At 39.7% G+C, this 13,592-nt stretch overlaps 1 protein-coding gene across 1 annotated transcript in view; it reads right to left on the bottom strand.

Annotated features, from left to right (window-relative positions):
* LPAR3 (lysophosphatidic acid receptor 3) overlaps positions 1 to 13,592 on the bottom strand; it is an 83,829-nt gene that overhangs the window by 54,847 nt on the left and 15,390 nt on the right. Inside the window, exon 2 of the mRNA XM_007978118.3 lies at positions 73 to 829. Within this exon, the coding sequence (XP_007976309.1) occupies positions 73 to 808 (736 nt within the window). The 5' untranslated portion in view covers positions 809 to 829. The remainder of the gene's footprint in view (positions 1 to 72; positions 830 to 13,592) is intronic.

Below are 13,592 nucleotides of genomic sequence, written 5' to 3'. Positions count from 1 at the left end.
GTGCCTGGTACACCGTAGATGCTCAGTAAAGATTTGCTGAATGAATGGGAATGATGGCTTTTTCTTACCCACCTAAGACAGTCATCACCGTCTTCATGAGCTTCACCGGTGTCCTCCGGCGGCTGATGGACCCACTTGTATGTGGAGACAAGACATTGGTTTTCCTCTTGACATACATGTAGATCCGCAGGTACACCACAACCATGATGAAGAAGGCCATGAGGTTGGACACTGTCCAGAAAACAAGGTAACTCCTGCTGTAAATGGGGGCCAGGGAAGAGCAGGCAGAGATGTTGCAGAGGCAATTCCAGCCCAGTGTGGGGACCGACCCCATAAAAATGGCGATGGCCCAGACAAGCAAAATGAGCAGCGTCACCCTCTTTTTGGTCAGGTTGCTATGGACTCGCATCCTCATGATTGACACGTGCCTCTCCACGGCAATAACCAGCAAGTTGGTCAGGGAAGCAGTCAAGCTAGTGTCCAGAAGCCCCTGGCGGAGAAACCAGCGGTTGACAGTCAAAGTTTTTGAAACTGGGCCTGTGTTAAACATCAGGAATACATAGGCAATTCCAGCGAAGAAATCTGCAGCAGCTAAATTAGCCAACAGGTAGTAGAAGGGGAAATGAAACTTTCTGTTTTTGATCACTGCCGCAATGACCAGAGAATTAGAAAAAAAAATAAACAGGCAGAAAAACGACCCCACACACAAAACAATCACAAGCTTTGTTCCTGTCCAGTCATCGACAGTATCAGTGTTGCTCCTATTATAAAAAAAGTCCATGTGCTTATCATAGTGACACTCATTCATTGTGGAGAAGAAGTGAACATCCTAGAAAGAAATTTAAAGAAGAAACAAATATCATTTGTAAAATCAGTCACTAAACCATCAATTGCTATTTCTAAGCCCCTTCTGGCTAACTCCCATCAAGGGAGTTGAAGACCTGAAGTGTCAGGTCTCAGTGCAAATGTCCTTTGCTCCAGGACATAGCCCCTGACCTCCTACCACAGCATTTAGCTCACATTTTAATTGTCTGTTTTCCAGACTAGGCAGTTCAGGTTAGGACGGCATATCTCTATTTTGTTCACCATTATAACCCTAGGATTCAGTTGCTTTGTCTGCCTCATGGCGGGTAATTATTGATGGGTTGGCTGGCTGGCTGAATGAATGAATGAACGAATGATCATGGAGGCATCAACAGGGCAAATATGCTGAGCCCTGTAGTATCCACTCTGCACTGGTAACAATGACAACACATTACGTTAATGCCTTCTCCTGGCTCCCAGTTCATTAGTTATTTATGGATATGTTCATTAATCAGTGGCAGGTTGGTAATTCCAGGTACATTCTTCCCAAGATAATAGGAGTTGAATTACCATTCACATAACCAAATAGATTCCCCAAAAGACCAATTTTCTACAACTTCTGATTCCACTCCTGATCCTCCTTTTGCCATCTTTCGGTTTCAAGAAACAACTCTGATATTCACGTATTAGCTATATGATGCAGGGATGGAGACTTTGGTCCCAGTACCCCCCTTCCTTACCTTTTGTTCACTTATTCCTTATAGTCTCCTAACCCAAACTGTACCAATGTGAACTTGCTCACTGGATTTTCCAGTATTCCTCAACACGGCAGGTGGTGGAGGATCAGGCTTCCATAGGCAAGACTGAGATTTGGAATTGGGGCAGATCTCCAACTCAATGTGGATGTGAGAACATAATCCATTAAGTGAGGACATGTCCTTGGGACACTTATCTGAATGAAGACCCCAATCTGGGACATCAGGCAGATAGGGAAGACACTAATCCTCTCAGTAAAAGATCTCTTGAATCCCAAAAGTGAGGGATCCTGGCCAAGGAAGGACTGGGTGGAGGCCCCACGGATGCCCATCTGTCTACACGTGGTGGGGAAAACCACATGTTCTGCCTCACAGTGGTCTGGTCACAGCCATGAACGGTCCTACGGAAGAAGATTGGGCTTCGTCAGGGTTCTAGCTTCTGGGAAGAATGACCATCTGCTCCCTCACTGAGAATGAGGCTGTAGCTTATTCCCTGGAGAACCAGAGATTTAGTCGGCAGAGGGACTGAGCAGCCCTCTGGGAGCTGTGACAGTAAAAGCTTAGTAGAAGTCCCCAGATTTTAAAGTTCCTGAAAATTCTGAAACCTGATACCACAACCAGAATCAAGAAGACCAGATAACAATATTAAGTAGTATAAAATAGAAATGTATCTCAGTCTTCTTTTAAATTTATATTTTAATGGTATAATGATACTTTTACATAAATTAGACATTGCTTTTCGGCCATAGCAAATGGGAGGCAAATATCATTTTATATGCTTAAAAAAAAAAAAACTGGGAGTAGGCTCAAGAGACAAATGGTTCCAGTATCTTTCAATTACAAGAAAGGAAGACTCAATTTTCATAACGATGAAATAAAAATTACCCTCTTTGGCAGACAGTCACCAATATTTAACTGTAAATATCAAATAAATTCATATATCATATATTTATACTATATCATAATTTTCCCAAATTAAAAATACAGACAGTAAAATTTTAATAGCTTCAAAATATTCTATTATGTGAATAGGCCACACCTTAATTAACTAATCCTAAATACTGGACATTAGGGTTGCTTCCTGTATTTCACTTTTATAAGCAAGGCTGCATTCTTGTGCATTAATCTTTATATACCTAGACAATTGTTTCTTTAGGAATAACCCATAGATTTCAAATTGAAGTAAAGGATATAAATCTATTTAAGGGCTTCTGATATATCTTGTCAAACTGCACTTCAGAGAGAAAGTATTTTTTTTTTTCCCCAAGATGGAGTCTCGCTCTGTCACCCAGGCTGGAGTGCAGTGGTGTAATCTCAGCTCACTGCAACCTCTGCCTCCCGGGTTCAAGCAATTCTCCTGTCTCAGCCTCCTGAGGAGCTGGGACTACAAGTGTGTGCCAACATGCCCAGCTAATTTTTGTGTTTTTAGTAGAGATGGGGTTTCACCATGTCAGCCAGGCTACTCTCGAACTCCTGATCTCAGGTGATCCACCCGCCTCGCCCTCCCAAAGTGCTGAGATTACAAGCATAAGCCACCACACCCAGCCTGAGAGATCGTATTTTTAATTTTACCAGCAGCATATGAGCGTTAAATACAAGGTGTTAATCTAGTGAAATACAACTTAAGTATTTAAAGAGAAATACAGCTTTCAACCATGTTGAAAGTATACAGAAATTCAAGACAAACAATCCGAGAACCACTTGCTATGGTCTGAATGTTTGTGTGTCTCCAAAATTCATTTTGATACCTAACCCTAACTGCAGTGATATTACTAGTTATTAGTTATTAATAGATATATAACAAATATATATAATAATTATATAATATATAGTAATTAATTATAATATATAATTATATATTATATTATATATAATCATATATAACAATTATAATATACAATTACATATTATATTGTATATTATATAATCATATAATTAATAATTATGATATATAATTATATATTATAGTGTATATTATATATAATCATATATAATAATTAATAATTACAATATGTAATTATATGTTATATATTATATAATCTATAATAATTAATAATTATGATATATAATATAATAATTAGTTATTAATAGATAGTAATTGGGAAGTGAATGGGATTAGTGCCCTTATTAGAGGCCTGAGGGAACTCGTGAGACCTTTTTTGCCACACCACCATTCAAGGACACAGCAGGCCGGGCGCGGTGGCTCAAGCCTGGAATCCCAGCACTTTGGGAGGCCGAGACGGGCAGATCACGAGGTCAGGAGATCGAGACCATCCTGGCTAACACAGTGAAACCCCGTCTCTACTAAAAAATACAAAGAACTAGCCGGGCGAGGTGGCGGGCGCCTGTAGTCCCAGCTACTCGGGAGGCTGAGGCAGGAGAATGGCGGGAACCCGGGAGGCAGAGCTTGCAGTGAGCTGAGATCCGGCCACTGCACTCCAGCCTGGGGGACAGAGTGAGACTCCATCTCAAAAAAAAAAAAAAAAAAAAAAAAAAGGACACAGCATTTGCCCCCTTCTGGAATGAGAGACCAGGCCCTCACCAGACACCAAATCTGCTGATGCTTTGATCTTGGACCTCCTAACTTCCAGAATAGTGAGCAATAAATTTCTGTTATTTATTAATTACCTAAAGTATTTTTATTTCAACAGGAATACACTATGACACCACATGGGAAATTTTAATAATACAATTATTATGTGTCTTTTCTAATTAAAAGCATTGTATGTTTTTACTTTGCTACATGTTTCTATGTTACATACATATTTCTAATTTAAAAGTTATATTATCTTTGACTAATTTATTAGAAATATAAAGATGAATATGTCACAAAGACAGTGGAATTAAGACTCTACAAAAATACTGCTCAAAATCTCCTAATTTTATTTTGAAGGATCTTACAATTTTAGTTTTATTTCTTACATGTGGTCAAATTTTTAATTATATCAAGCACTAAAACCTCAATGATTTTCACTTCAAAAATCTTCAAATTCAACCATCCCTTGTCAAAACCAAAACAGTTTAAGACATGTTTTTAGCAAAAATTGCCCTGAGACTGCAAAGCAATTTTGTCTTAAAAAGTTGAGATATCACAGAAAAACTATGATTAGCCAGAACTCCCACTAAGCAGCACTATACCCTGGCTCCAGATCCTACTTTTGAGAGAAACAGGCAATGAGACAAAAAAACTTCATATAGGAAATTGGTGAAAAAGATTCCACAGGATGGAATACTATACAGTCCATGAAAAACATACCCATTATGAAGTTGTGGTAATACAAGAAAAAGCCCATGCCATTACTTTACTACACAATACACGTAACAAAAATGTATGTGTGTTGACTATATAGAAAAAGATAATGAAAAAATCTCAAAATGTAAATAGTTAAGAATGGTGGAACTGCAAGTCATTTTAAAAAAATTCTTACCACATTTTCTGTAATAAGTAAATCAAGACTTAATTAGGAGCATATATTCTACTTAATGTATTCTATCTGCTTTCTACAATTATAGCTTTGAAAAATGAAAATTAATGTTCAAAGGAAAAGCCTCAAAGATTTGCATATGTTCAGTTTATTCTTATGAGCACAGAACACTTTAGGGTTTTTCAGTGACAACAAAAATAAAATAGTTTTCTACTTAATCTTCACATAACCAAAACTTGACTTGCTAAACCCTGACCACACCAGGATGTAGCTTTCACCAATTCTCCTATAAAATATTTCCTAATGCCATCACCACAGATCTCCCCAGCACATATCATCTACAGATTACCATCTTGTCTTAGCTAGAAATTACCAGAAACTTTTAGCAAGCTTATAACAAATGACTGATTTATTATTATCTCTTGGCCTCCCTTAACCTTTAAAACACGATTCTGTGATTTTCAACAAATTAATCAGTTACTTCAGTCCTAGCCTAAATGTCCCCTCCGCAAAGATACTTTTCTGACCAATTCAAGATAGCTCCATAGCTCTCATTCCCAGAGAGCCCTTGTTTACCTCCATCAGAGCTACCCAGTTGCTTGTGACCCAGTATTTTCTTTTGTGTTTAAGAATTTATTGTCCATCTCCCACCCCTAGACCGTTCCACTCCAGCAGAGCAGGGAACCTGCCTATTATGCTCATATCTACAAGATCAGTATTTACTGAATAAATGAAAGAATCTCTGTCCTACACTATCTTTTTCCATGTCTAAAATGAAAAGGTTTTGTGAAATGCCTTTGCTGACCTATACATCAATCACTAAATATGACAATTAGCGAGCCCTATTGCCTATTAACTAAGTGTTTTCAGGTATATAATAGCTCTACTTTATTATTACTATTTTTCATTATTAATATTTGAGGGCTTATCGGTGGCAGGTGCTGAACTAAGCATTTTACATGGATTATCTCATGGTATCCTTCTAACAAAGATGTAGATACTATTATTACACCGATTATGCGTTTGAGAAAACTGAAGCACCCTTGCTTAAGGTCACACAACTAGGAGTGGGAGACCCTGGATTCCATTCAGGCAGTCTCATTCTTATCTGCAACACTATACTTTCTTTCCACAGGCATGTGAAACGCTAGACAGAACCAAGGACTATATTTATACTTACAAGAGTTATAGAATTACCAAAGTAGAATGATCTGATCAAATCACATTAAAAGACTGCCCCATACTATAAAAAACAGAGGGCATTCTAAATAGCCTTTGGCCTTTTCTTTTTTTTTCTTAAATAAACCTAAGAAGGGTAGAAAAGACACTTTTCTGAAAATATGTTTTCAACTTTTATGGTAAGTAGGATACAATATGGTCAATTTCAGGATGAGGTTAGCATTGCTCAACTTGACTTCTGTCAAATCCCAAACTGTTTTTTGTTTGTTTGTTTTTACACTAAAGGTTTAGAAGGTTTGATAGTTCTAACCTAGAAACAAAAGATGCTAAACTTTGGAGCAATTACCACAACTTCTAACTTCAGTAATTTAAGACTTCATAAAATGATGGTTTAGAAAGTCTATATGTGGAATCCAAATGAAAACTTCATGAGCAAAGCTTTCATTTAGACTCCTCCAAACTTGCTTCCCTGAAAAAATGTCCAGCCAGCCCAGAATGTGGAAACAATTATGAAAATTAAGACATTTGAAAACCACTCAAGCAGCTTTTATTTCTAGCTACATCTTACGAGACAAGAAGAGATAACAATCTCTTCTTCCTCCTAGGAAGAAGTATGCTACATCAAAGACATGGTCAGTCAATACTGTGCGTATCTTCTTTCTCTATGGTTCACAAATGCAGACCAGTCCTCTCCTCTTGGGAAACCCTATCCAGATGGGAGTTGGATGTTAGGTTAGTTGGTACTCTAGCAACCAATCCTGGGTAAGCAATCACATCTGTTCACTGAATTCCTTTTAATAATTCATGTTAACGGCAAAATCAGGATAGCATGGAAGATTTAAATCCACATGAAATACTGGAGGTTCATTTTAGCCATTAGTTTCAAGGCCTTTGCACTTGCCATTCCCTCCGCCCAGAAGCCATTTCCCCAAGCTACCCAGGGGGCTCATTTCTCTACCTCATTCCTGCTCAGATTCATTTCCTCAGAGATCCCTTCCCTGCCACTCTCTAAAGACCACCCCACGCCTCCACCTGCTGCTGCCCTTAAGCCATTTACCCTGCTTTATTTTTCTCCACAGCATTTCTCCCTACCTCAACTATCTACTTGGGTTACAGTCTATCTTCCCCAACTTCTATTTAGTCATTATGTCTCCTTAGGCTCCTCTTGGGTGTGACAGTTTTTCAGATTTTCCTTGTTTCTGATGAAGGTATGCTTAGGAAGGCAGAGAATGTATGTTGTTATGGTGCCTGCAACAATGCCCAGCACACATTAGGCACTCAGTAAATACTTCTTAAATGTAGAATTAAATGAAGTATGCTTGTGCACTCATACCTATATGCCCCCTAACCTTTACCCAAATTGAGTATTATTACTTTATGCTTCTGTATATTCTCCAATTTGGGTCTCACAACCCATTCATTCCTCTGGGTATACTTGGCTCCAAGTCCTGCAAGCTGAGAGGTATAAGGAGTGGGTTCGCTACCTCCAGAAAAGCAGCTCACCTAAGCAGATCAGTCAGGGTCATTCTGAAGGACAGTCTCACAACAGAGACCTCTCCCTATTAGTATGAACACCAAAAACAAAGACTCCTCTTTGAATAATACTTCAAAAAAGGGATCCAATGGCCAAAGCTAGAACAATCCAAGCAACAAAATAAAGTAGTATCAGATTATAACCCCAAGTATAAATAAACATCCATGAGTCCACACTGACATAAATAAATGATTGAATAAAATAATAAATGGAAAGATGAGACAAATCTCCCAGGCAGAAGAATACCAAATAAATAATATAGATATTCCACTGTAAAGGAGGGGGAGCATAGCTCCTTTATATGTAGGCTGTACATAGGGACCTCCTTCCAAAGAGCACAATATGGAAACGGGGCAGGGGATAGCGGGGTTAGTGACGTCTCAGCAGAGAAACTTGACAAACACTACTTCAGCCAGATGATCAAGGTCAACATCAACAGTGCTAAGTCATGTTGCTAGTCTGTAATCTTGATAAGATGTGTTACTTCATGATGAAGATGAGAGAGTAAATCACAGTTTACTGTGATCTTCCTCTCAAAAACCCATAACCCCAGGCTAATCATGAGAAAAACATCAGATAAATCGCAGTTGGGAAACATTCTACAACATTTCTGACCAGTACGCCTCAAAACTGCCAAGATCATCAAAAACAAGGAAAATCTGAAAAATCGTCACAGCCAAGAGGAGCCTAAGGAGACATAATGATTAAATAGAATATGTATCCTGGGTGGGATCCTGGAACACCGAAAGGACAGGGGTAAGAACTAAGGAAATCTAAAGTACAGATTTTAGTTAACAGTAACATATCCCTATCAGTTCATTAATTGTAACAAATATACCACAGTAATGTAAGATTTAATAATAAGGGATACTGTGTGTGGGAGGGGGTATAATAAAGGAACTCTCTGTACCATCTGTTCAATTTTTCCGTATACAGAAGACTGCTCTGTAAATAAACAAATATTAAAAATAATTTTTAAAGAGGAGGCATGTGGTTGACTCTACAACACTACAGTAATTTTAAAATAAATAAAGCTCCTATGTTTCATGAGCAGTTACTTTACTCTTTGATATGGTAAAATAAACAGAGGAGTGGCAATTTGTTCAAGATTAAATTTAAACAGATATTGTCTGTAACTGAGAATGAGATACCTCTGATATTCTTGGATAAAGCGAATATGTTTATTTTAGGGGTGCTTGTTGAGGGTAGGGTTACAACTCAGTTTATGTATCTTTATTCTCTAGATCATTTCTCTTGAGAAAGCTAACCCCTCAGCGTTGCTAAAGTTTGGTTACTGTTTCTTTTGAACATTTTTTTTTTTTTGAGACGAGGCTCTGCTCTGTCACCCAGCTGGAGTGCAGCGGCACGATCTCTGCTCACTGCAGCCTCCACCTCCCGGGTTCAAGTGATTCTCCTGCTTCAGCCTCTGGAGTAGCTGGGATTACAGGCACCTGCCACCACGCTCAGCTAATTCTTATATTTTTAGTAGAGACGGGATTTCACCATGTTGGCCAGATTGGTCTAGAACTCCTGACCTCAAGTGATCTGCCCGCCTCAGCCTCCCAAAGTGCTGGCATTACAGGCAAGAGCCATGGCGCCAGGCCTCTTTAGAACAAATCTTAAACTCGGACACCTAAAATTGCTCTGATCTAGATCCTGTTTCATGTAGCAACAAAGTCTCCATAGTCAGCAGAGGTTCCAAGAGGAGAAGCCACAAAGAGGCAAGCATACAATGGGTGTGCTTGGAAAAATACTTAATACAAATGCAAAGCCTAAGCATCTCAGGTCATCTTCAGTTTAGAGACAGCGACACGCAGGGAAAACTGCAGCCTGAGCTTAGCAGAATAAGCAGGTTCTTGTGTCAGTGCAAGTTTCGGAGCACTTTAGGCAGGGAGGACAGTTCGTGGCACGTCAGGGGGCTCACCTCCTGTTCTCTCCCAATCAAGTGGGGTTTACAGAAGGCCTTGGTATATATACACAGCTTCTACTCTAGGACTTGTTTAATAAACAACTAGAATCAAACATATTGTTCCCCTGATGTTCCTGATGGCTGAAGACTGTCTTAAGCATCTTCATTAAACAGGAAACATGAAAACATATAGAATTGAACTAAATAAAAGAGGTGACAGATGAATTTTATGTGATCAGCAAATTCCTTGACTTAGTTTATCCAAACATAACACAAATATTTACTTGTGTTTGCTTTATATATCATAAAATTTTAATATTTGTCTAACTCATTAGGCTAGAAAGGTGACCAATACATTTTGTCCCTTGACTCATAAAAGGACAGGAAAAGTAAAATATGCTAATCAAAATGCTTAAAATTAATATTATTTATACATAATATAACTGGACATGGTCTGTTATACAGCAAATAATTCTTAGACCATTGTATAATCACATTTCAGTAGCTTTACTGTTTGAAGGGGTTGAGAATATCAATTTTTGTTGTTTTTGTTGTTGTTGTTGTTGTTAAGATGGAGTCTTACTCTGTCACCCAGGCTGGAGTGCAGTGGCGCAATATCGGCTCACTGCAACCTCTGCCTCCCGGGTTCAAGCTATTCTCCTGCCTCAGCCTCCTGAGTGGCTGGGACTATAGGCACCCGCCACCACGCCTGGCTAGGTTTTGCATTTTTAGCAGAGATGGGGTTTCATATGTTGGCCAGATTGGTCTCAAACTCCTGATCTCAGATGATCCACCTGTCTTGGCCTCCCAAAGTGCTGGGATTACAGACGTGAGCCATCGTGCTTGGCCGAGAATGTCAGATTTTAAAGTGTGAACATTCATAGCTGAAAGAGATACTCTTATACAAAGGACCTTGTCATACGCAAAAACATATTTTGAGACATTTCAAAGTGCTTGTTTATACCAATGACTTCCACTATGGTATAAACATGTCCCCCAGAGTTCATGTGCTGGAAACTTAATCCCCAGTGCAGCAGTGTTGAGAGGTAGGACTTTTAAGAGGTGGATTAATGGATTAACACTGTCACTGTGAGAGTGGATTTGTTATCACAGGAGTGGGCTCCTGATTAAAAAGAATGAGTTTGGCCAGATTTCCTCTCTGTCTCGCATGCTCACTTCTCCCTTCCACCCTTCCACCATGGGATGGCCCTTGCCAGATGCCAGTGCCAGGCTCTTGGACTTCCCTGTCTCCAGACTCTGAGAAATACATTACTTTTCTTTATAAATTACCCAGTCTTTGGTATTCTGTTTTATAGCATCAGAAAATGAACTAAGGCAAATTCCCATGTAAAAGAAATTCTATTTCTTTACATTGTAAAATTCACAACAGACAAAATTTTGGTTTAAATTGTCTGTCCTAATCCAACTGTGGTACCGTATTCCCTTTCTCACTCCATTTCATGACCTGTCTCCCATCTCCTGTCCTGAGAAGGATACTCAGGAGTCTCTTGCTCCACATGGTTTGTTCCAAATAATCCTGTTGCCAGCAACAGGTTAACAGTGACCTACAGCAACTCCTTCTTGTTTCTGGAGATCATACACACCCAGGTTAGTGCCTGTCTGAATCCTCAAACTCTACATAGGAAGGAAAATAATATTTTTAAAGCTTGCAGCTGTGGGAAACAGTTCTTCTAATCAAAGCTTCAAAGATACTACAGAAGAGCACTGTTACTGCTAAACAAACAAGCCAGAGGGGCTCCTTGAGAATGCTATGCCTTGGTCAGGAAGCAGCATCCATCACTGGAGAGGAAGGTTCATACCTCATACCCCTCGTCTCCTGCCTGCCTCCCTCTCCTACCCCATGTCTGTCTGGTAGTAGAGGTAGCCAGGTCATGTAAATGAATATAATGCACATTTGAATGCGGTGCCTAATCTCAACACATGCATCCTCCAGCTCCCTTCCCTACCTTGTATCCTGCAGGGCTGGCCCTTAGAGACTGCTTCCTTGCTTTCCAGCTTCTGCCAATGACAGGCACAGCAAGAGATTGGAAGGTGGGAGGAGAGTGAGGTTGAGATACTGATTTTTCCTGCCTCCTCCCCTCCAGGTTGCTGTAGGTTGGCTGGGTTAACCACTGTCAAGCATCCCTCTATATACGGGTAGACTCCCCTTCCCCCTCCTCTAGCTTTCAGGTTGAGAGGTGTTAACCACTCCTTGCTGTTTCCAGCTTGGGGACACTGTACCATCTCTTGTTGGTGTCTACGATCTCTGCCCTCACTCTGTAAATAGTATCCCCTCCCCGTCACTCCAGTTACCAGGTTGACTGTATCACTTCTTTTCTGTGGAACTCTACAGTTGTCTTTTAAAGTACATTGTAATAACAACAAAAACTGCCATTTGAAAAGTTATACATGTTATGGATTTTCTTAAATATTTTAGAATGATCTAGTACATATTTTCTAATTACAAATAAAACAACTCTCAGAGAAAGAAAGGGGAATACATCCCATTCCCAAGGGCATGGACCAGTAGCACAATTCTTTTGATGTCCTCAGTGTCCCCCCACAAATACCAAAACCCTAGTACATGTCTCTGCAGATAGTAAGCGATTCAATAAATGAGTGATCTACCCATGGTTTACTGCATACTGGAGTCTCCCTCACAAATGTCCTTCAGTGTCAATCAGAATCAGTTCCAACTTTTAACTGTATTCCGGCCTTGTGCACCATGGAAATTTCATACATGCTTTTACATTTTAATTTTTTACATTTTAATTCTAAGGATTAGCCATATTTGAATTTAGACACTACAGAGAAGGAAGCAATAGACTTTTCTTATGATGTCTGGCAAGGGGTAAGGTAATGACAACCTGAGCCCAAGAGGACGCTGCAGCCAGATGCAAGGCAAAAGCAATGCGAATGTAGCTACAGAGCTGCACTTGGGTGTGCACGATGGTTCATCCTACACAGTGGTGTTTCCAGTGACTGGCCAGCCATGGGGGATGCTGGGTAAGTGTTGCTCTCAGAAAAGCTCTGTTGCCTGCAGCCTTAGAGGAACTACTATCACAGCAGATGATCTTTAGACCCTGGGGACATAAGTCAGACATAGTCCCTAAGTAGACAAAGCAGCTTGGGGTCTCAGAGCACAGAGAAGGGGGCTCAGGAATAAGCTCTTCCATATTCCACAGCCTCATCTCATTGTAGCATTCTCAACCTCTGTTCCTTCACCTGCTCCTCCCAATCTGAATACAGACATGCTTGGGGAAGATCAGAGGCAATCCTCAACTTTGGAACCTCTCTAATCTTCACAACTGGAATTTTTACACATTACATTGATGCTCCTAAAGCAGATTTTTATTTATTAGATTCAGACTCTCAGCCATGGGGTGGGGTGGGGAGTCCCCTGACGTTGCACTGTATACGCATTCTCTGCCTGCGTGTCAGCCTTTATCACCAGACCATGAGCTTCTTAAGGAAAAGAACAGTTTCTTACTCACGATTGTGCCCCTCATGTCCAGTACAGTGGCATGCAGTAAGTAGATGCACAACAAATCTCTAGTCCATGTGTTAGTTAGTTGGTTACTTTCAGTTAGTTGGTTATAACGGGATTTGGAAACCTGATGACAATTGTGTTGAACAATGTTAGGATGATATAGAAAAAGTAAGCCAAGTATAGGGTATTCTTGAAAAAAAAAAAAAAGGCTGAGAAATACTTATGACCTCACATGACATTCAACATATTTTATTAAATATTTGACTTAACTCACTTCTAAACTTGTTAGGAGCAGGGCTGATATCCTTCTGTCTCTCTGATTTTTGAACCACAAACAGAATGACATAAAATTTTTTAAAAGTATTCAATTTGATTGAATAATTCCTAAATCTTCTGTTTACAGCCTTTTTATCTTTGGTTTCACTGTGGAAGTTGACAACAGTTATTTCCTTCTTCAAACTCCCCTCCTGCTGCCTCAATGACTTGCCTCTCCTGG

Source organism: Chlorocebus sabaeus, chromosome 20 (assembly GCF_047675955.1).
Source record: "Chlorocebus sabaeus isolate Y175 chromosome 20, mChlSab1.0.hap1, whole genome shotgun sequence".
Classification (NCBI taxonomy): Eukaryota; Metazoa; Chordata; class Mammalia; order Primates; family Cercopithecidae; genus Chlorocebus; species Chlorocebus sabaeus.
The sequence above is the reverse complement of the archived record's forward strand: the minus strand, read 5'-3'. Positions and strand labels throughout refer to the sequence as shown.